The sequence below is a fragment of the Capricornis sumatraensis genome, chromosome 9 (genome assembly GCF_032405125.1).
Source record: "Capricornis sumatraensis isolate serow.1 chromosome 9, serow.2, whole genome shotgun sequence".
NCBI classification, from domain to species: domain Eukaryota; kingdom Metazoa; phylum Chordata; class Mammalia; order Artiodactyla; family Bovidae; genus Capricornis; species Capricornis sumatraensis.
In genome coordinates this window covers 69816514-69841506 of record NC_091077.1, presented here as the reverse complement: position 1 = coordinate 69841506, position 24993 = coordinate 69816514, and the positions used below count along the sequence as shown (strand labels likewise).

Genomic DNA, 24993 nt, shown 5'->3' with positions numbered 1-24993 from the left:
CTTAGAATTCTCCAGAAATTCTCCCGGCCAGAATACTGGAGTGCATAGCCTTTCCCTTCTCCTGGGGATCTTGCAACCTAGGGATCGAACCCAGGTCTCCTCATTGCAGGCGGATTCTTTACCAGTTGAGCCACAAGGGAGGCCCAAGAATACTGGAGTAGATATCCAATCTCTTGAGAGTCCCTTGGACTGCAAGGAGATTCAACCAGTCCATTCTGAAGGAGATCAACCCTGGGATTTCTGTGGAGGGAATGATGCTAAAGCTGAAGCTCCAGTACTTTGGACACCTCATGCGAAGAGCTGACTCATCGGAAAAGACTCTGATGCTGGGAGGGATTGGGGGCAGGAGAAGAAGGGGACGACAGAGGATGAGATGGCTGGATGGCATCACGAACTCGATGGACATGAGTCTGAGTGAACTCCGGGAGATGGTGATGGACAGGGAGGCCTGGCGTGCTGTGATTCATGGGGTCGCAAAGAGTCGGACACGACTGAGCAACTGAACTGAACTGAACTGAACTATCCAATCTCTTCTCTAGTGGATCTTCCCAACCCAGGAATCAAACTGGGGTCTCCTGCATTGCAGGAGGATTCCTTACCAACTGAGCTATCAGGGAAGCCCAAATGTGAGAAATGTGGAGTCAGATAAACTCAGCTGGTCTTGTTTTAGAGCTTTTGAGGTACATACATGCATTTGACTATCTAAAACTTAGTATGCTGCATGTCCCAAACTTTGTGACCAAGTTCAGTTCAGTTGCTCAGTCGTGTCTGACTCTTTGTGACCCCATGGACCACAGGACGCCAGGCCTCCCTGTCTATTACCAACTCCCAGAGTTTACCCAAACTCATGTCCACTGAGTCAGTGATGCTATCCAACCATCTCACCCTCTGTCATCTCCTTTTCCTCCTGCCCTCAATCTTGCCCAGCATCAGGGTATTTTCCAATGAGTCAGCTCTTTGCATCAGGTGGCCAAAGTACTCCGGAGTTTCAGATTCAGCATCAGCCCTTCCAATGAACACTCAAGACTGATCTCCTTTACGATTGACTAGTCGGATCTCCTTGCAGTCCAAGGGACTCTCAAGAGTCTTCTTCAACACCACAGTTCAAAAGCATCAATTCTTTGGTGCTCAGCTTTCTTTATAGTCCAACTCTCACATCCATACATGACCACTGGAAAAACCGTAGAGGTGGACCTTTGAGTAGATGGACCTTTGTTGGCAAAGTAATGTCTCTGCTTTTTAATATGCTGTCTAGATTGGCCATAACTTTCCTTCCAAGGAGTAAGCGTCCTTTAATTTCATGGCTGCAGTCACCATCTGCAGTGATTTTGGAGCCCCCCAAAATAAAGTCAGCCACTGTTTCCCCATCTATTTGCCATGAGGTGATGGGACCGGATGCCATGATCTTCGTTTTCTGAATGTTGAGCTTTAAGCCAACTTTTTCACTCTCCTCTTTCACTTTCAAGAAGCTCTTTAGTTCTTCACTTTCTGCCATACGGGTGGTGTCATCTGCACATCTGAGGTTATTGAGATTTCTCCCGGCAATCTTGATTCCAGCTTGTGCTTCACCCAGCCCAGCGTTTCTCATGATGTACTCTGCATATAAGTTAAATAAGCAGAGTGACAACATACAGCCTTGACATACTCCTTTTCCTATTTGGAACCAGTCTGTTGTTCCATGTCCAGTTCTAACTGCTGCTTCTTTACCTGCATACAGATTTCTCAAGAGGCAGGTTAGGTGGTCTTGTCTTCCCATCTCTTTCAGAAATTTTCACAGTTTATTGTGAGCTACACAGTCAAAGGCTTTGGCATAGTCAATAAAGCAGAAATAGATGTTTTTCTGGAACTCTCTTGCTTTTCCGATGATCCAGCCGATGTTGGCAATTTGATCTCTGGTTCCTCTGCCTTTTCTAAAACCAGCTTGAACATGTGGAAGTTCACAGTTCATGTATTGCTGAAGCCTGGCTTGGAGAATTTTGAGCATTATTTTACTAGCATGTGAGATGAGTGCAATTGTGTGGTAGTTTGAGCATTCTTTGGCATTGCCTTTCTTTGGGATTGGAATGAAAACTGACCTTTTCCAGTCCTGTGGCCGGTGCTGAATTTTCCAAATTTGCTGGCATATTGAGTGTGGCACTTTCACAGCATCATCTTTCAGGATTTGAAAGAGCTCCACTGGAATTCCATCACCTCCACTAGCTTTGTTCGTACTGATGCTTTCTAAGGCCCACTTGACTTCACATTCCAGGATGTCTGGCTGTAGATGAGTGATCACACCATTGTGATTATCTGGGTCATGAAGATCTTTTTTATACAGTTCTTCTGTGTATTCTTGCCATCTCTTCCTAATATCTTCTGCTTCTGTTAGGTCCATACCATTTCTGTCCTTTATTGAGCCCATCTTTGCATGAAATGTTCCCTTGGTATCTCTAATTTTCTTGAAGAGATCTCTAGTCTTTCCCATTCTGTTGTTTTCCTCTATTTCTTTGCACTGATCGCTGAGGAAGGCTTTCTTATCTCTCCTTGCTATTCTTTGGAACTCTGCAGTCAAATGGGTATATCTTTCCTTTTTTCCTTTGCTTTTTGCTTCTCTTCTTTTCACAGCTATTTGTAAGGCCTCCTCAGACAGTCATTTTTCTTTTTTGCATTTCTTTTTCTTGGGGCTGGTCTTGATCCCTGTCTGCTCTACAATGTCATGAGTCCCTGTCCATAGTTCATCAGGCACTCTGTCTATCAGATCTAGTCCCTTAAATGTATTTCTCACTTCCACTGTATAATCATAAGGGATTTGATTTAGGTCATAGCTGAATGGTCTAGTGGTTTTCCCTATTTTCTTCAATATAAGTCTGAATTTGGCAATAAGGAGTTCATGATCTGAGCCACAGTCAGCTCCCGGTCTTGTTGTTTTCTGACTGTATAGAGTTTCTCCATCTTTGGCTGCAAAGAATATAATCAATCTGATTTTGGTGTTGGCCATCTGGCGATGTCCATGTGTAGAGTCTTCTCTTGTGTTGTTGGAAGAGAGTGTTTGCTATGACCAGTGTGTTCTCTTGGCAAAACTCTATTAGCTTTTGCCCTGCTTCATTCTGTATTCCAAAGCCCAATTTGCCTGTTACTCCAGGTGTTTCTTGTGACCACAGAACCCTTTTTTCCCCTCAGGAATCACCTTATAGGAAGATATGTGTTAACAATGGCTGAAGTCCATGTGGATTTCATGTTAATGAAGTAAAGTCATGCAACCCAGTCATTAAGAAAATCTGAAATATTTGCAGAGTATTATTCAGATTAGACTAACAATGTTTGGAGCCATTCTTATTTAATGCTGCAAGGCTCTGGACAGAAATTCACTCATATTTTGCAACTGGTTTTAGTCCATGTACACTTGGCGTTAGATGTCGTGTGATTTTGTAGGACAGCTATATTTAAAGATTGCCAGGACCGTTTATCTCAGATGGGAGAAGTCAGAGTTACATCACTGTATGAACTGATTAGCCTCATCCAAGGGTCATGCATTTTCTTTTTAATCCAGATGGATGTTTTCTTCAATTGCATTCCCAGAGACAGGGAAAAGGCAAAAGAAGCCACTACAGGAGAGACCTCTGGAAGATTGTAGTTAGGTAAATGGCAGCTTGTGGGGCTGAGGAGAAGTTTTGCTGCTCGAATCCAAAAGTTTGAAAATAAGATTTTAAATACAGTTTTTATTTTCTGTCTTCCTTCCTTTCCATATCTGCTTTCTTTTAATTTAAATTTTGATTATTATTTATTTTCTAACTGGAGTATAATTGCTTTGCAATGTTGTGTTATCTTCTGCTGTACAACAACGTGAATCAGCTATAAGTATACATACATCTGGTCCCTCTTGAGCCTCCCTGCCACCTCCACCCTCCCATTCCGCCTCTCTAAGTCATCACAGAGCACCCAGCTGAGCTTCCTGTGCTGCGCAGAAGCTTCCTGCTAGCTATCTGTTTTACATATAGTAGTGTATATATGTACTTTCCATTCTCATTTGTGCACATAGCTCAGAGGGAGGGTTGTAAATAGAAATAAATGGTATTTTCTCTTCTGTGACATCAAAGAATGAATGACTACAACTTGTACTTGTTCCCACTGTAAGTTTCTGAGGCCTTATATCTGGCCTTGATTTTTACTGAACCGCATGCAGAGTCACAAAATTTTGAGGACTTTGAAGAGTCTTTCCAGTTGTTAGATGCAGCTCTTTTATTTTGAAAGTGAGGCGAAAGAGGTTCTGGAGCTTGCTGGTGCAGTGACTTGCCCTGGTTAGCTACTTTTGGTCACGACTGAAGTGACTTAGCAGCAGCAGCCACCGCCAGGGTTTTAGCCCAGTTCTCCAGACTCCAGCTGCACTCCCCATTCAATTTTCTTTTCTACCAATGTTTCTCATGACATTTCCCTAGGTTTTGTTTTGTTTTGTTTTGTTTTGTTTAAGCATGTGTGCATGTGCTAAGTTGCTTCAGTCACATCTGACTCTTCGCGACCCAATGGACTGTAGCTCACCAGGCTCCTCTGTCCATGGGATTCTCCAGGCAAGAATACTGGAGTGGGTTGCCATGCCCTTCTCCAGGGGCTCTTCTGAACCCAGTGACTAAACCTGTGTCTCTTGCATCTCCTGCATTGGCAGGTAGGTTCTTTACCACTAGCACCACCAGACTTCCTTATATTTACCAAACCATCCCAAGTTTTATACATGATGGCATCACCATTCCAATGACTATTATGTATAACACATTGATATGAGATAGAATTCCACTAAAATCGGAAAGAAAATTAAGAAACATGGAGAAAGACATTGTCTCAAATATCATCTCTTTCAAAAATTTATAATATAAATAGGGTACAGTGTAAACAGCTGTGTGATTTATTTTACAAATATTGAAGCTTACAGATAAGTTTAATTCAAAGTTTATTAAATGTACAGGCTTTAAATAATTCCTAGTTCCTTACTTTTTCCTAAATATATAAGTTGCCAAGTCTATATTCCACATATACTTATTGATCATCTATTTGGAGGCAGATATTTAATGCCAAGTTGTACACTTCATTCATTAAGAATAAAAAGAGCAGTGTGAATCACTTATATCAAACTTTGGGTATGACTCTGATGAATACCTTTCATGTTCAACTTATCTTATAGGGAATGATTTCTAAATGAGTCAGCATATTTAAAAACAATGTAAAAATAGTCTAATGGTCTTTTTAATATAGTCACATAGTTACAAACATGCTAAACTTATTCTTTAAAATGCTCTAGTCTGTATGGTTATTTTTAATGACTAAGGCATTTTAAATCTATCATCTGTGTTGATAATTATGAGATAGTTAAAAACACGTTTAGGTTGACATTTTCAGTTATTTGTTTACAGTGTGTTCAAAATGTACACATATGTAACTTAAAAATGGAAAAACCCAAAGTGTGATGCATTTCTAATTTTAGCAGGAATCAAGGACAGATTTCACACTGGCTGTAGTCTTGTGACTTTAGTGAAGGAAACCGATATTTATATAGCCCTGTGCTGATTTCATCCATGTGCTCAGTGCTTACTGCCGGAATGGCTCCCTGATGATTTGAGCTGAGATCTTCCTCCTGATGCAGCCTTACTGGTTTCCTATTTCCTAAAGCCGTGATGCCGTCGTTTGGGATTCAAGCACAGCCGTGTAACGCTTTGACCTTTCTTCTCCGCATCCTAACCCGCCATTCATCTTAACTTCTGCTCCAATCACAATGAGTTGTTTGCAGCTCTTTATGCCTGCATTAATTTCTCTCCTCTGTGCTCTTGTTTATCCCATTCCTCCTTCCACAATGCGTTTCCCTCTTTTCTGTGCCCAGATACATCTGCCCTTTAAGATCCAAAAAACTTTTTTTTTTTTTAGTCCATGAAATCTTCCCTCACAACTCTAGATATAAAATATTTTCTCTTCTTTCTAAATTCTTAATGTACTTATCTGTACCATCTTATGTTCCTTATCACTTCCTATTCTGACGTAAGAGGCTGCTCTCTGCCTTGAAGGCAGGATCTATGCTGAATTCAGCTTAGTCCCCTACAGTGTCTAGCACAGAGCCTTACATGTTAGAGGCATTAATTTATACCAAATAGTGTTGAATGACACTACTTCTACTTTCTTTTGGTCATTCATCCATTCAACCAGACAAATGCTGTTTTTTAGCAACTGTTATATTCAATGCTGCATCACAGTGTCAGTACCAGATAGATTGCAGTTTAGGTTTTGTTAATACAGGTATAATTAGGTAGCTTATATTTAGGTATATTTATTGTGCAATAAGGATGCACATAAATACCTTAGTGTAAATCTGTTGGTTATGGTGAGGATTAAGTAGTAATAAAACTAACACTTTTTAAGTGATGGATAATGTGAGGCCTTCACCTAAACTCATTATAGGCGTTAAGTCAATTAACCCTACAATAAATGTAGGAGACTTGCAGGGGATGCTGGTTCAATCCCTAGGTTGGGAAGATCCCCTGGAGAAGAAAATGGCAACGCACTTCAGCATTCTTGCCTGGGAAATCCATGGACAGGGGAAACTGGTGTGCTACAGTCCATGGGGCCACAAAAGAGACATGACTAAGTGACTGAACAACAGAACACTAGTCAGATGGCTAGCCCCTCCCCTTTCCCAGACAATGCCACTGAATCCAGAGAGGTTGAGTGACTTTCAGAGGATCCCACAGCTGGTAATTTGCAAAACCTGGTCTTGAACCCAAATCCATTTGACTCTAGAGTTATCTTTTAACCATCTAAAAAGAACAGAGTGTAACCCCAATGACCCAGAGAAGATTGTTGTAGTCATTGCAACTCTCCAAAATTCAGCATGAAACCGGAAGTGAGCAAAAAAAAAAAAAAACCAGCAAGAAAAAAAGATGATTAAAATAACAGACTTTGAGGTAACCAGAACAGGAATTTTAAACTATGTTATCTGTTTTCCCAGGACATAGCAAATTAGAAGGAGCAAAGTATAGGCGGGTTGTTAGAAGAAGGCTGGTTGACAGCTGAAGTGACAGCTTAATGTCAAGGGTAGGAAAGGAAAACTGAAAAAGCAGATGCAGAACTATATTACTGTACTGCACATTAATGACTGTTCATAATGACAGTGGGCCTGAGTAATCAAGAAAGAGATGGCAGTTATATTCAATATCTTCTGTCTGAAACAGCAAGATGTGTGTAACGTGTCCTCGAAAGATTTCAGTGAAAGCACAGTGTTTAAGGGGGTTGGCTTCAGTTTTCTGCAGAGCTCACTTCCTGGAGGCACGTGTTAAATTGGGAATTACTGAATATATGTGCAAGGATCACTGTAAATAGGATGCAGACAGGAACTATACCACCCAAGAACATTAGAATGAGTCACTCTTTAGTGTCTTACAGCTTTGATATCCTTTTCTTAGAGCTCCGCAAGAACCTGAAAGACTTTTTGGTGAAAGGTGAATTCATAGCTTGCTACTCTACCTTTTGGTTCTTGTGTTTTTCGTTCCTAATTCCTAAATCTTTGCAGGTGAGATTGTGCCCTGCAAATGGCCAACTTTGATGACAATCACTCAATCCCTTCCAAATGTATCTGGCCTTTCTTTTTCTTTTATATTTAATTTGCAAACAAAGAAAGCAGCAACCTAGGACCCTAAGCCAGGCCCAACTAGGGTGATGTTCCTTCTTGACTGAATGTAGAAAAACAAGCCTCGAGAAAGAGCCCATTGTACACTTTCAAACCACAGGGGCTGGCGTTACTGGTGTCCAGTCCACTCCGTCTGGAATACTCTGGACCTCAGAAACTCACCAGTGCTTTTCCAGCTCCCAGATGGTCAGGACAGGATCCAGTCTTTAATGGGGCCCAATTGGCACAAGATTTACATCCTGGGAAGAGAGCTGAAGAAAGTTTATTTAAAAAATAAATTACCAAAAAATAAATAAATCAATCAACCCACAAAAACCAAAGGTAGTTCAAGTATAATGTATTTATTTTAGCCTTTTTCTCCTCGATCTGTTATTTTGAAAGATGATCTTATTGCTGTTTTGTTTTGTACAATTAACTGCATTGATTTAGGGACCTGGTTAGTTTCTTGGTCAGAAGAATTGGGCAGTATATTTTTGTGAATGTTTAATGAGGCTGCCAGGAAGTCTGTGGGAGCAAAGTTAAAAAATTTTTTTTTTCTTCAGTAGAGACAGTTTTTTTGAATGGAGTAGTACTGATGATATCTTTTTCGCAGATGCATAAGGGATGTTATTGAATCTTTACCCTAATTATTAGTGGCAGTTAACGGTGTCACAGTATTTACTCATTCAATCTTCAACAAGTATTTATTGAATGTCTGCTGGTTTCCCAGGCACTCTTAAAACTGGAAACAGAGTAGAGAAAACAAGAAGGACCAAGCTCATATCCTATGGGGCTTGTATTCTCATTGGGAGATGCAGACAGTCAATTGGAAAATAGATCTCTATCTCTTCTCTATGTATCTGTGTCTATGTCGATACCGATATGAGAGAAATTTTAGACAGTGTTAGGAGATACTGCTGACTGTTCAAAAGCTAGATTTTAAATCCCCTATTTAACTCAGTTTCTGTGACTTTAGTTTCCAAAGTCTCCTCTGCAATTCATACGTAAAGTTTATCTTTGGGAATTCATGTGACCCAACATATTTTGCTAAACATTGGTTTAGTTATTTTCTTGACGGGGCAAAAGGAAACCAGAATGTTTGTGAAACAGTAAATGCTTCCACGGGCTTTCTCTCACGTTCCCTGAGAAATCGTATACTGCCTTTGAGACAGGCAATTCTTGGGAATGAAAAAATCTGTCTTACGAAACCCAAGGAACCCTGATTAGGGAACAAACCAGAATACACTGAGGAACTTGGGAGAAGAACTGGCATCCCTTGATTTATGTTGTATCCACTTCGGGGAAATAGAGATAAAATATGTAGGTTCAGCCAGCACAGTCCCCAAGCATACATGCTGATCATATTTCAGCTTTCTTTAAGAACTCCAGAAAACAATGTTTTTTTTAAATACCGTGTTTAACTACAGAAAAATGAACACCCGAGTGGAAGGACAATAAGTTTGCTTGTATGGTCACCAACACTGTGGTGTCTCTAAAAATCCTTAGTCTATTTGGTTTGGAAGCTTTAATTATGCTTTTATGTTATAGTTTCCTTATTTAAGTGTCTGTTTTATGTCCGTCACTCAACACCCCCTGCCTATCTCAAAAGAGATAGATATTATTACCCCAACTGAAGAGGAGGGAGAATGCTGTGAGAATTATTAATATATAAATTAAAAAATTAATCTGGAAAGTGCTTTAGGGTCCCTGGAGAAGCTCTACCACACACAAAGCATATTTAACATTATTATCAGTACTCCAACAGAACAGAACACATGCAGGCTAGGATGGTAAACTGAGGCACAGAGAGTGACAGTGGATGAATGGGCCAGTGTCCCTTAGAACCCAGACTCTTGGATGGGTGATACCTAAAACCTACTCTATCAGTCCCTGCTTTAGGCTTTTTCTAGTCATCACTGTTAATTATTTTTCTAGAGAAGAAACCTTTCCTTCCTTTTACCCCTTCTCTTTAAGGCTTTGCTTGTTTTGGAGGGTTATTTTTTTTCCCCTTTTAACTTTTTAGTGTTGAAAATGATTAAGGCTAAAATATTAAATCCAAAGCATAATAAGGAAAAATCACTGGTGTGCTTTCTAGTAATCCCAGTTATTTTTTTGTGTTGTGGCTTGGAACTTCAAATTGCATTTATTTCATATAGTTCCATTGGTTGGAAAACATGCATGAAGGCTTACCTTGGAATTGCTTTTTTGTTTTGGTGGGAAATAATTCCCAGCCAGCTTCTCATCAATGAGAAAGGGTATTTTGAGGACCTAGTACGTTCCTAGAACTTTTTTAGATGTAGGAGAGACTGGGGACCCATTCCATCCTGTCAACAGTAGAGGTAGGATGAAAAGTACAAGTACCAGGAATTATAGAAAAACAATAAATAGCAGTAGAGGGGGACAGTTGTACAATGGTGGTCACCAGACAGGCAGACTTGATGCTTCCTATCAGTTCCTTGATCATTTTTCTTAACTTTGCTGAAATTCATTTTTCATATGTGTGAACCAGCTAATACCCATGCTTGCCCTTAATACGACAGAGCAAAAATCATTGAAAGAGCTTCTCACGTAGTTAGCTTCTCAGATAGCTTGGCACATAGTTAGAAGACAGTGAAAAGTCATTGCTCCTAAAGTCGCCATCAAGGTCATTATCACCATCCTTTTAATGTGAGCTAGAGGGATAAGGGGCTTCCCAGGCGGTACTAGTGCTGAAGAACCTGCCTGCCAGTTCAGGAAACATAATGAGACACAGCTTTAATCCCTAGGTTGCTAAGATCCCTTGGAGAAGGGCATGGCAATCCACTCCAGTATTCTTGCCTGGAGAATCCCACAGACAGAAGAGCCTGGCGGGCTACCGTCCATGGGGTTGCGCAGAGTCAGACACTGACGCGACTTAGCATGCATGCACTTAGCACACAGAGGAGTACAGATAGTAAGTGCTACTGGCTCTCAGAGAAGAAAGTGATTCCCAAGACTTGCCCCTTTCCCCCAGAATTCTCCAGTATGTCCCCATTAATATTTTAAAATACTGAGTTCTCTCATTTGCCCACCATGTGGGTCATACTTCTGAGACATATAAAAACTGCATGGAGAATTATCCTCTCCTGTGCCCCTCGTCTGGACTCCAGACTTTGCAGACTGCCTCTTGGGCGTTTTGCTTCCACCTCTGTGCATTTCCATGATGCTCTGTGCATCCACGGACAGAGGTGTTCCTCTCTCCTGTTTCCCACTTTGATCAGGGACAGGCCCCACCGACGACCTCCATGTCTGTGTCTTGTCTCTCATGGCCAGAGAAGTTTCACTTTATGCCCACAAGCATGCCTCACCTGGTGACCACTCAGGACTCTTCTGCTCCTGTGCTCTGATATGAAGAGAAAATGCTCATATAGGTAGCTCAGAGAGAGTATAATTACTGTTTGCTGGTAGGTCCTTGGTGTGCCAGCAGCCTCTTCTGGGGCTTTGCAGAAACTATGTGTGTTTCTTTCATTGTAATATCACCCTTAAAAATGATTTGTTCTAATTATGATATGAATGCATTCTTATGGTCGAGAAGCTTGAGAATTCAGGGAAGTATGCAGAAGAAAATATAGTAACCTGTAACTTTACCATCTTGTAACTTTTCTTGACCCCGATGATCTTCCTTTTAGTCTTCCTTCCATGCAAATATATATCTAATTCTTATTTAAGTCACATGTAATACATATTGCATAAACGGATAGTATTCTACTTTTGACTTTAGTAACATTTTTCTCATAATTAATACCTATAAATATGTGAATTTATTCCATTATTGTTTATATGGCTATTATTTTCTGTACAAGCATATGTATACTCACACGCACAAATACACATGTGCACACACGTAGGAGGAAGAATGGGGAGAGAGAAATTGTATCACATTAACATCATCAGTCTAGAGATAAATGCTACTATTGGAGAGATGATCTTTTGTGGCCCTTTTTTATATTGCTTAAATTGTAATACTTTTTTGTATTGCTTAAATATTTTTTCTTTCTTTCACCTTATCCATTCTCACTGGAGTGAGTCACAGACCTTTAGACATCTTTTTTACCTCTTAGATGATATCTGAGCAGTGGTCTCATGCAGGGATCTGAGTGCTGGGCCAGCTAGATAATTTTAAGAGCAAGTTAGGGGATGACGGTTAAATATTTTCAGGTTAAGAATGGTGGGCTCTTATGAATAGTTGTTGTCGTTCAGCCACTCAGTCGTGTTTGCAACTCCATGGACTGCAGCACACCAGGCTTCCCTGTCCTTCACCCTCTCCTGGAGCTTGCTTACTCACATCCATTGAGTTGGTGGTGCCATCCAACCATCTCGTCCTGTGTTGTCCCCTTCTCCTTGTGCCTTCAGTCTTTACCAGCATCAGGGTCTTTTCGAATGAGTTAACTCTTTGCATCAGGTGGCTAAAGTATTGGAACTTCAGCATCAGTCCTTCTAATGAATATTCAGGACTGATTTCCTTTAGGATTGACTGGTTTGATTTCCTTGAGGTCCAAGGGACTCTCAAGAGTCTTCTCCAACACCACAGCTCAAAAGCATCAATTCTTTGGCATTCAGCCTTCTTTATTAAGATCTAGTTCTCACATCCATGCATGACTACTAGAAAAACCATAGCTATGACTATATGGATCTTTGTCAGCAAAGTAATGTCTCTGCTTTTTAATATGCTATCTAGGTTTGTCATAGCTTTTCTTCCAAGGAGAAATGATAGGAGATCCTATATTTATGGATAGGGTGGACTCTTATTACTTAGCTTAATGCAGTCAAACATCTAGTAGAATTCTGGCCTAATTTATACAAGAATTTATGTCAGAAATATTTTGGGAAATATCCTGTATATGAGGCATTAATTTAAATACTTTAGAGGGTATGGACATGAATTAGGCTCTGTTGCTGACCTCAAGGATTGTCTAATGAGAAAAAGATGTGTAAGAAAATCTTTCTAGCACAAGATAAAATAGGATGCTAAGTTCTCGAGTATGCATTCCATAATTATATAAATTTTTACAAAGGTGTGAGTAACTGTGACTCTTAGGATCAGGTGAAACTTACTGGAAGAGAGAATATCTCTTCAGGATATTAAGGAACAAGAGAAACAGCAGTAAGGGAATGTTTAGGCAAGGAATGGCATGAACAAGGCAAAGATGGTAGGCTATTTTCATATATCCATGTGGCCTTCTCTCCAGAGTGTGGAAGGGCAGAGTGGGAAGGATGACTCGCAAGGGCAGTCACCTCTCAAGCCTTGGAGCACCTGTCTACCATGCTAAGGAGTCTGGGCTACATACCATACATGAAGGAGCAGGTGAGGGTTTGAGTCAGGGCATGGCATAATGAGGTTGGTTTGAAGAGGACAATTCTGGTTGAGAAAGTAGAAGTAGAGAAAGGCTGTTTTAGAAGGCATTTATAATATTGCAGTCATCTGAGTAAGAAATGGTGACAGCCTGAACAGGATAAAGGAGAAAGGCAAGGAGCCAGTGAAATTCAGTAGAAGGTAAGGTCAACATGACTAAAAGAAAATTTGAAGGGAGAAAAAAAGATAATCCCAAGGTTTCTATTTTGGGTGATTCAAAGGGTAGTGTTCTCTTATCTGAGAGAGGGAACACGGGATCAGGAAGTACAGTTATACGTAGTAAGATGATAAATGATTTTGCATCCTATTGAGATTGAAGTGGGGATACATAAGGGGAGATTCTGTTACTCTGTTGCTGATAAAAATGTGGTGTTTGGCCAAAGAGATCAAAGCTACAGGCGTAGACTTGGAAGTCAGTTTAGCTAATGTGGTTGAGCCAGTGAGTGAATTCAAGAATGGTTAGGCAAATGAAGGAGAAAAAAGATCTAGAACAAGACTTGGGAAATGTCTAGAATTAACAAGTTGGCAGAAGGAAATAGTTGGCACAGGAAGAGATCAGGAATCAATGAATAAGAGAGGACCTCTGGAAAACACTTATTTACAGGCGTAAGAGGTTGATTTTCTTCCTGCTGTTTCCAAATAATATTAGTTATCTTGCCTGACTCTCAATTTTTGCTTGTCTGGAATACATATCCCATAAAGATAGGCTTTAAAAAGGTAGCGAATGTGAAAGTGCTTTGGTAAACCATCAGACACTCTCTGAGGCTTAGGTCTTATAATTAGTGTCACAGAAGTGAAGAAAGTGTAGACTTCCAAAAAGGAAGAAAGTAGTATCAGATGCTACAGGGTTTCAGAAGTATGTTTATTTTTAACTCAAATTGTTCGTTTTGTGATTTAAGGAAGTTAAGCCAAGAGAGTGAATCTGTTCTCGAATTACTTAGAACAGAATTTCCCAAAGTGTGGGGCATGTGCTCCTGGTTGTACAGGAGACCATTTTGGATTTAACACAGACATTAAATAGAACTGAATCATCGTGAGAAAGTGATTCTCCTTTTATTTCTCTTTTAATCCTTCTGATTTATGTGAAGGGAGAGAGTCTCAGTTGGAGCAAACAAGTCTGTATTCTAACACTAGCTCAACTCCCTTTTCAATAAACCCATTCAAGTTGTCAACATTATCTAACTAGAACTTAACAACATCATATTAACTTTAAAATTACCACAACCAGTTGCAATAGTAATATAGTGTCCTTTTAAAATAAGTTATTTGAAACAAAAGTTCACAAAGACTTGGACACAACTGAGCGACTGAACAACAACAAAGCAAAAAGTTAACCAATTAAAAATTTTAAGTACATAATTGAATGGTTGTTTATAGACATGGCGAAACTTAGGAAGTGCTATTGCAATGATGAACATTGGAAAAATTTAGTTATACTGGAGCCCTTCTTCTGTAGCTTAGAGGGGCTGCCTTGTTCAGCCCGATTAGAATAATGTAGGAAATTTATCCTGAGATGGGGGAGGGGTTTGGGGTACTAGCCTTCCAAATCTAGACCCTATCTTTTCCCTAAGATGTTGGGTCAATTTTTGAAGCCACTAGACTCTTGGACTTTTGTGTATTTAGCTATTAAAATGAGAGCATTCATTTTAAATGATTACTGGCATTCCTTCCTGTAATAAATTTGTAACTCTTTGAGTGATTAATAAATAAACCTTTCCTCTTGTAAATAAATAAACCTCTCCGCTATCTAATTGATAGTGGTTAGATACAGTTTTTACCTTCTGAATGCCATCATGTGTCAGTGTGAGAGCCTGTTCCCAGACTAACATCTACAGCAAGGAAAACATCAACAAGTTCATTCTCTAACGATGATTCATATTCTACCTTATTTGCAAAGGACAGTTATTTCAAGAGTGAATCTCTGCTTTAGTTAGAGTGAATGATTAAAATGGAAAATGAAATTGTAAATGAAAATTTGTTTCAATTTTATTTATGCCAACCCCCTACTCTCTTAAGTAGTTTCTTTGCAGTCATGTCTAATCAGTTTGTAAATTTTATAAATTTTCTAAATCAGTTTTGTTCCTTAGTGTATCAACTCATAGATCCTTATACTTGAAAAGATGTCTCCATTATCTATTTACTGATATCTTTCCATCTTTTAAAATGTATTTCCCCTGAGAAAAGGGAGGGTAGGTAAAATATTCTCTGTCTGAAAGTTCTCCTAAATATTATTGTGATTTAATCTTACTCTACAGTCCAAGTAACTTTTAGAATTGAAGCATGCCACTTATTTGGAATATAACTATATGGCAACTTCCACCCTCAAAGGCACAACCAGGGACCAGATAGAAAATGAAAAATGAATAGCATGTGAATTTAAAAACAACACATATACATATAGTGTTGGATCTGAAAATTTTGAGTTTGATGCTAGCTTTAAAATGTTTAAAGATATAAATATGAACATTTCTTCTTTATGATTAGATAGAAAGAATTACTCTATCATTTTTTGAACTATCAGGGTCACTTTTTGCTCTTATTTGCTCTTAAGAGGGTGATTTTGTGCAAGCAGTTTAACAATTTATGATTCTGTTTTCATATCTGAAAAAAGCAGATAAGAATACATACAATTGACCTGACCAAATTAGTGCTTGCAAGTAAAACCTTCGATGACATAGTGGGTAACCTCCTACCCTGGTACTCAACTAGTGTTAATCCCGACATTGTAAGAACACTGTCCGATCAGTTGAGATTAAACACACACTTGATTTTGGAAGATCATCTTTTACTGCTCTTCAGAGCTTCCTTCCTTCTCTTATTCTCTACACAATAATAAACTAGATTTCCTGTCTTCGGTCCTTAAAGGTTAGAAGAGAAGTACAGAAGGTGCAAAGGACACTAGGAGAAAAAAAGACAAAGAAAATGAACAAAATAGAAAAAATTTAAAACTCATAAGTATCCAGGGCCATTTACTGCGGGGAAAATAGCCCCTCATACCTCATGGTCACCTAGGCCTTTTCTGTATTATAGAAGATACACCTATCTAAGACAAACAGAACTAAGATATAACAAGGGGTATTTCAAATGAAAGTCTTGATTTATTAAGGCTAAGTTAAATTATATATTTTTTGCTTATTTTAGAAAACATATAATGCATTTTGGAAGAATTTCAATATGAACAGGTCAAAATCTTAAGTAAATATTTTTTGTGCTTTTATGGGTAAACCCTTAGCCATCCAAAAAAATGTAGCCATTGAGAACTCAGTCTCCAGCGGCTCCACATAAATATGGTATTCCTGAAGAATCTTTTGCATATTTCCAGCAAATAAGGGTGCACACATTCTATGGGAGAGGATAGGCATTTCTAATTACTAACTTAAAGTGATTTCTGTGCAGATGACCTTTATGTTTCAAGAAGGAGCGTTTGGTAGAAATCACTTGTGGATTTTAGCAGGAGCAACTTTCTTACATTCTTTTTGCCAGGACTTTGTGCTGGGCCTGTCTACCTAGGTAGGACTCAGGGGCTGGCATTTGTGCTGTCACCTTGATCCTCATGGAGTTGTCTGTGATTCTCTGGACAAAATATTTAAATTTGCACATTGAAACAAAAGCCCTTTCTAAGTTATAAGAACAGCACAAACATGAGTTGGTACAAATGATCACCCACTACATACCAACTCAGTACTGCAGCCCTGAGCTAAACAAATCTGAAAGCAGTCAAGGAACAGGCAGTTGCACACACCAGAGAGAGCACACAGAGTCCAGCACCATCAAAGGTCAACTACCAGGGCTAAAGTTTTCAAAGAAGCAGATAATGCCAGTTTTATGGCCATTAATAACATTTTAGTTATATAAACAATGATAAGAGTACTAAAAAGCAAATTCTGCTTTGCAGTGTGCTCTGATTACCAACAGGGTTCAGAAATGAACTTTCTCCCTGTGCACGTGACATTGCATAATGGACCACTGATCATCCTCCGGCCCCTCTGCAGCTTCCAGCTCCCTTTTATGGATAGTCCTTAGTCTTGCCAGACCTCTCAGCTGTTCCAGGGAGAGAGCTTCTTGGGTTTCCTCTTCAAAGCTCTTTGATTGTTCCTCTGGTAGTTAATGCACCAAATGGTCTTCGGGGCATTTCCTACATGGGCTCGGCAGCTCATCAGAACGCCTTGACCATGGATTTCCTACCTCTGTGTTTTGCACGTGTTGAAGGGCTCAGTTCAAGCACCAGGCCCACCAGCTTCTGGAGAGGTGTGGCAGAGCTCAGTGCTGATTTGGGTGTCTGCCTTAAAACAGAGATTTTTCCAAAGGATATCCTGTAGTAGATAAATCATTTCATTAGACCAGGTTCACTTTTCAAACCAGGAAGCAGAGTGCCTGCCATGTAGGAAAACTCAGATAAAGTTGTTATGACTGTTCTCAGAGCACTTGTAAATATTGTTGTCAGTGTCTTTTATACAGGTTCCATCATGATTGTATTTAAACATGGACAGGTTAATTAGGTGTTTGAAGGCTATGTTTACTGAGAACTGATAAGAAAGGTGTGAAATGAGGCCTTTACATATTGCAATGACAATGTTTTTTTCCCCCCAAATGTCTCCCACTAGTTGATTACTCCTCACGCCATCCGTGTGCAGACTCCTCCTCGGCATATCCCTGGTGTTGTAGAGGTCACCTTGTCCTACAAATCCAAACAGTTCTGCAAAGGGACACCTGGAAGATTCATTTACACAGGTAAGAACTACTGCAGATGGTGGACAGAGCGGTCTTGACCTTGTGGCTCTTTGACTCAATCTTGTGTGTATAAGTGTTATTTTAATCTAAAATCTATCCTTCTTAAGACCCATTTTCTCCATTTCGCCCCATTTATGATGAAATGAGTTGCTGCTACTACTACTACTATTATTACCCTTATTATTAGATAAGATTTCATCTAGGTGTCCTTGTTGAATGACAGGATCTGTTGAAATCATGGGTTAGATACCTAAGGCAGTGGCATGAGCAAGGAGGAGTGCTATAGAGTCCTAAGAGTCTCTGGATGTTAAGCCATCATGTGGGGGTTTTCTTGCTTTATGGAGTAGGAATGTGCTTGGGTGCACAATACAACTTTCTTCTAGCCTGGCCATGGCCATTTAAAGACTTTTGGTGATTTTCATATTTAATTCTGGTTTGGTGCTTTCTTTCCCTTTAAGCTTCATTTTGTTCCCCATGACTGCCTCCTGCCATCCCAAACACATGGACCTGCCTTGGCACATGGACCTATCTTGCATTAAGAAGCTAGGGTTCTAGGGTGAGGGTGAATTTCCTCACATCACATGGAGAGATCTAGGCAGGTTCTCTATGGAAACATATCAAGTGCATAGTCTAAGTGCCCAGTGTGTAGTCAAAGAGATCCTCAGAGTGTTACATGTAAACCAAACACCAGGGATCTTTGTTGCAATCCAGATTCTGATTCATTAGCTCTGGGTGGGATCTGAAACTCTGCATTTCTAACAAGCTCACAAGGAGAGGCTGATGATCCTGGTCCAAGGACCACACTGGCTATGGGGACAGTCTATGTCCTCTGCTATGTAGCAGTCATTGCTGGGTTGTTGCCTCTAGAAACTGGCCCCATGTTTCCTTCTTTAATCAATAAAGGACCACAAAGCCAGATTAAGTACAGAGTGTAAGCTGCTTTCACACAAAGAGACTCCAGAGCATGAAGGGATAACTGTGTTAACACATCCTAATTATAACCATACAATTAAATGGACAAATTTTATTTTACTGTGACATTTTATCTCAAAGCATCTTTCCTGTTGTATTTTAATAGGAGGAGCAAAATCAACCATGCTTCTCAGTGACTCGCTCTCCCCGCTCAACCCTCTCTCTCAAAATTATAAAAACAGCTAATGCATCCTGACCCTTGGAAATGCCTCCCAGTCCTTTAAACAAAATGCAGGTTTGGTGCCTGCCTGACGATTAGTTTTAGTTAATTGAAAATTATAGGATTGACCCAAGAGGAAAATTTTATTTGCACTCCAATCACTTTTACAAATTAAGGAAAATTACCACAATTTTGTTTAGCTAAGGTTTCACACTGAGTTCAAGAAATTAGCTCAGCCATCCCAACAAAGTCAGCACTTTGTTAGCAAACACTTGAAAAAATAATAGTCTATCTGGAGTTTTGTGGTGTATACAAACGAAGCATAGAGAAAGCTATGATGCTTTATAGAAGTAGGCCAAGTGTTTTTAATTAGGCTCATTGGTTCAGCGTAAGTTTTGAAGAACAATCAAACTAGCAGATTAGCTGTTTCTTTTAAAGCTAGGATTTCTTGCCATTCATTTTTCCCATGAGAACTTCCACATAGCGCATTTTTTTTTTTTTTTACAAGCCTCATTATGGGCCTGCAGGAAAAGGACCAATTGAAACTTCTGATACTGTAACATTCCCCACCATCATTCCGATGGATGGGAGTTTTTCACAATGTTCTTCACTGAACTCGGTGTTCTGGAACATATTACAAAACCACAGAGGCCAAATGTTTTCTCTGAGGAGTTTGGACTCTGTTTTTGGTCGAAAACATTTAGGCCTCGCTGGCTGCTTATTTACTCTGCCATTAAGAACAAGAAAAGGAGAAGAAAAAGAAGAAGAAAACGCTCGTGTTGTGGGAGGAACGAGAGGCAATCAAGCGTGATTCCGCTTTGGTGACAGCGTCTCTGCCCATTAATGGTTCCATTCTGTGGTCAGGTCTCATTTAGAAGAAATTATTTTTAATCAGTGCTCAACAAAATATCCCCTTGAGCCACCTGGCCATAAAAGTTAAAAAAATCATCCTCATTAAATTACTTAAGTTCTCAAAAGAAAATAGCTAGGGGAGCCATCATTATTGGGATTTTTTTTTTTAACCATTAAAAAAATTGCCATCAATTTAAGAAATCACATCTTGGAAAACCTGTATCAGACGGGGGAATTAAGATCAAAGATAAAAGTGGCCAATCTGCAAGTCTCCCAAAGTAGTTAAGGATAAGAGAGAGAAGTCCTGGGTGTGCATGCACGTGTATAAGTGTGCGGGAAATTTAAAGTATGAAAAAATGCTTTTGGTGATCCTGCCTCACAGATGGAAGGACCATCTATGGTGGACCATAGATAGGAAGACTTAGTTTTTTAAGTATTATGAGAGAGACTCACTTTTCTCTGATTTGGAAAAATAAAATTTCAAAGAAACCGGTACAAAAACTTCCCCATTGCTATAGCTGGCTGTTCACAGTCACTGTGACATTACATCATTTCTAACAAAAGAGGGTCTCTGTTAATTGGTGAACCACACGGAAGACTCTTGATCATTATCATTAAATGCCCCTACCAAGGGTCACACATTCATGGCTGGTGCTGCCAGACCTTGGTGGTTTGCTCAGTTTACCTGCTTGTCGCCACTCTAGCAAAGGTGTCGAGATGGGTCATAAATTCTGTTCTTTGTATCCGAACAACTACTCAGCTCATTGGAAACCTGCAGCCCGTGCCCCCGCCCCCCCCCCCACAGAAGCTCACACTTCATTTTCTTTAACATCCATGGCGTTTCAAGATGCGAGGCTTGGTTTTCTGGATAGGGTGAGCCAACACTGTTTCTTAGGAGAAAATATCACTTGGAATTTTTCCTTTAAAATAAAAAGTCCTGGCACTGAAAACATCCCAAATGAAGGTACTGCTTTTGAGTGTGTGTGAGAGGATTTGCGCGTGCGTATGTGCAAGTCTGTAAAAATCCATAATCAATGAAAAAGAAAAACCCACACACGACCGAGACAGAAACAGCCTGGCCTAATCTATGCAAATAAAAGCAGACTTCTGGGGGTGGGAGGCAAGAATTTGACTAAACACAGATTGCCTGCAAGCTGGCTCCACTTGTAGGGACAGGAGTGCAGCTCTCCATCTTTGGTGCTTCAGACCAGGGGCACGTGAGGATTTTCAGCTGCCAGCTGTGCCCTTCTCTGGTGTCTGCTCCATCAGAGTGAGGGAGCAAAGTGAATCCCAACTGGACCAGAACAAAAGAGCTGGATATCTTGTCCCTGATCTGATTTATTGTGGCGAGTTATTCTCATGTAAATGGAGAGCAAGGCTGACTTTAAATTTTAAATCATGTTTTCTCATAGGAGGAAACAAAAACCCTTTCTGAGGACAGGACTTTTTTCAAAGCCCTCCCTAATCCTGTGTCTGGTCCGTCAGTCCAGTGGGAAGTCAATCCCCATAAACCTCCACTGCCGTGGAGGGGGCCTCCCTGGTATCTTTGTTCTTCTCAGTAGCCTCTTTGCTGTTACATCTTTAAGTGACTTGTAGAATTCTCTCCTGCTAAACTTGAAGTAACCTTGGGTGTTGATAAAAGACTCTCAGAAGGCTTTAGCTGCTTCTTCAAAGCTCTTCAAGTTGGTTTTTCTTCATAAGAGGTGCCCAAATCTAAATGTAGTTTTAAACCTCATTCCAGTTACTTCTCTATTGGAGTGGTTGGTGTCTTTGGGGAAAATATGCCTGGAGCAGTGGGCCACCAGGATGCTAGACCAGCTTAGGTGTGTACAAGAACCATATACTGCCTGTTGCCCAAAAGCTGGTGAAAGCCCCAAAGGTTGCTCATCCAACAGTCAGATTTGGTTTGGTCGGGTCAGAGCTCTAATCCTTTCTGGTGCTGAGTTCTCCTGTTCTTAACATTTTCCATCAAGCTTCCTGCTCTTGTGGAAGGACTAAACAAAATTCTTGTTAGTCTCAGACTTTACTTTGAAGTAAATATTCTTCCTGGAAATGCTTCCTGTTTGTACCATATGCCCAGAATTACTTTGCATGTAGAAGGGGTCATGTTGCCTGAATATATTCCATGAAACTTGATGACATGTACCATATCTTTCCAGTTTTCCTTTTTTTTTTTCTCTCCCCATTCCTCTATGTTCTCCCTCTACCCCCACTCTCGCTGCTTTTTTCTTCCCTTCTCACTCTTTTCATTCCTGCCCCCTAGTCTTTTCTTTCTCACTTCCAAGGAGATGATACAGCATAGTGATTAAGTCCTTGGGTTTAAGAGTTGATGGGTATAGATTGAAATCTCAGCTCTGCCTCTTACCAAAGAGATTATTTTGGGTATGTAGTATGATGGCTCTAAACCACAGCTACCTCATGTTTACATTACTGCAAGGAAAAATAACTTTCTGGGGTTGTTCTTAGTATCAGGGAAATGTGTATAAAGCACTTACGGTGAGCTAGCATGAGCACTTAGCCAGATATTAGTAGTTTCCATTAATAAGTGATGATCATTATTATTCATTCATTCATTGCTGTCCCCAATATGGTGTAAATATTTTACATGTTGTTTATCTTCTCCATCATGTTCTAGAAGTCTATGAAATGTCCTTTGGAATTTTAGTAATAAACCTGTGGTTATCAGTAAATTAGAGAAATAAGTAATACTAATCAACCACAAATAGAGCACAGTATAAATAAGGTAGTATGAAAAAGATTTATGAATGTGACAATGACTGTTTTGATTAAACAAGTATTTTTTTAGAAATGGCCTCAAATAACAAACATTTAATAAATAATCCCAGATTTATTAAGTTCTCAGGTGTTGATTTTTCAGGAACAGCACGCTTGTTCTCTTATTTCCATCCCCAACTTCAACCCCTCTTCTGGAGGCCATAGTAACATGGGTACCATCTATCACCAGCCCCCTTCAAAGATATTAGGTTATAATCAGCTTTAACTCCCCTTTCAAGAGGTTTCAGGCAGAAAGCTCCATTTTTAGTTCTTGGAAACCTGCACAAATGAAGGCTGCCATCCTGGGGATAAACAAGGTTATCAGGCTTAGGGAAAAGGTAGAGAGTTTCCACCAAGTGAATCTCCTGTTTTTCTGCCTCTTCTTACACTAATTCATTGCCAGACTAAGCTTCCCAAAAGTCACTTTTGTACCATTTCTGTGCAGAGAAACTTTTCCTATTTGCTCCCTATATGTAAGATATAGCCCAAACCCCTGGGCTTGTCATTCACATTTCACTGTGCTCTGGGTCTGGCGCTTTCTCGGCTCCTCTAGTCCCAGTCTCCCCACTATGCCTCAAGCTTATTGCATGGTTAGCAACTTTGAATATGGTGATTTTCCTAGATCCAGTTCAAACTTGATTCCCCTCTGAAGTGTTCTCTGGCCACTGTAGCAAGTGGCCAGAGCACTGGGTTGAGATCAGGGCGGTCTGTGTTCTAGTCCCAGCCCTGCTAACTGGCTATGAGACATGGGACAAGTTGCTGACATGCTCCCGACTTTAGGGTTTTTACTGTAAAATGAGCCAGTTGACTAGGTGACTTCGAGGTTTCCTGTGGTTCATCTTGATTAGCTGGAAGAGTCGCTGTCCTTGGAGCTCTTTTGTTGCGTGTGCTTAGATGGCTCATTCATCCACTTCCTTATACCTTCACTCTCTTCCTCTGTTCTTAGATAGACACATCTCAAAAAGTCCACAGGTAGCGAACCTGCCTGAAATTATCTTGTTTTGCCCACTGTAAGCACCTTGACTCAGTATCTTACTTACGATAGGTGTTCTCTAGTAATTGAGTGACATATTGCACAGAATCAATGGGTCCTCATTGATTTTTGTGCTTTGGATGGCAGGGAATGTAAATAAGAGCTGTTAATTAAGAATCTATCTCCTTTAATGTGAACTTACATGTAGAGAGCATAGTAGTTAGATTTTTTTGTTAAAGAAAAAAAAATGGGGTTGGATCTATATTACATCGTACTAATTTTTTATCTGTAAAATGAGATATTTTAACAGTAACTGCATCTAAGAAGTCAATAGGTCAATGTATGTAATGCTTTCCTGGTACAATATGAGTGTTCCCTAAAAGCAAGCAAAAAAGGAGAGAAGCAGATAATGGGTATGTTTCTCTTCAAAATATAAAGAACTGGTTGTGAGAGCACATTTTATTTAGTATTACATATGTGCCAACTTTTATCTGATTAAGGAAATTGTTTCTTTCTAGGTATTAGAGTCAGAATCGAAAGATCTAGGTTGTCTGATTTCATGACTTTCTTTTGTTACTCCATTCACTCATCTCACAAGTATTTGTGGATTATCTGTTCTATTCTAGACAGTATTCTAAAACTATGTTGAGTAAAACCATGTTCTCATGGATCTTGTAGTTTAAGAGGAAACATGGATATTCACAAGTTTACAACTTCAAACCTTACTGAGTGTCCAGAAAAACAAGAACAGAGTTTCAGGCAAGAATGTAACAAAGGACCCCCAGTCAGTCAGTTAGAGATATTGTCTGTCAGATAAAGATGTATGGATTGAGATTTAAAGGGTGATTAAGAGTTAACCTGGGAGTTCATGAAGGATTGGGCTGGGGAGGTGTGGTGGTTGTGGAAAGAAACTGAGTGTTCCGGAAGAGAGGAACACGTCAGAGGGCTCTGAGAGGAAATGTGGCATCTGGGAAGGCTGTAAAAATTCCACTGAGGCTGAAAAATCGAGAGAGAGGAAAAGAATGGCAAGAGAAGAGACTGGAGAAGTGGGCAGAGACAAGCCTATGAAGCCTTGCAGCCGTGGGGAGGAATTTAGTTGTCTGCCATCTCAAGAGCAATGGGCAGTCCTTAAAAGTGGACAGGTGGACATAACCAGACTTTTGCTTGAAGTAAAACAAAAACAGAAAAACTCTGGCTGGCTGGAACATAGGAAACCAAAATGGATGCTATAAGTAAGACCTGTAAGGAGGCCTTTACAGTAGTCTGGGAAAGAGATTCGATGACTTTAATTTGGGTAGTAATGGGTAGAGATGGAGTATAGTGAGAGAATTCAAGAGATATTTAAGAGGAAAAGTGGACAGAACCTGGAGATGGGTTGGATATGGAGGTGAAGGGGGTGAAGGGCTCAGGCCCAGATTTTTGGATTCCTCTCAGTGAATAGATAGTGGGACTATTCCTCCTCTGGGTGCCCCAAGGGTCTTGTGGGTATCAGTGAAAGAATGGGCATGAAAATGCTTTATAAAGGGTAGTATTCTGCA

At 40.0% G+C, this 24993-nt stretch overlaps 1 protein-coding gene across 13 annotated transcripts in view; it reads left to right on the top strand.

Moving 5' to 3' along the window:
* Positions 1-24993, top strand: part of EBF1 (EBF transcription factor 1) — a 404609-nt gene that overhangs the window by 305895 nt on the left and 73721 nt on the right. For all 13 annotated transcript variants that reach the window (XM_068979369.1, XM_068979375.1, XM_068979371.1 and 10 more), the window contains one exon: positions 17597-17723. In XM_068979369.1, the coding sequence (XP_068835470.1) occupies positions 17597-17723 (127 nt within the window). The remainder of the gene's footprint in view (positions 1-17596; positions 17724-24993) is intronic.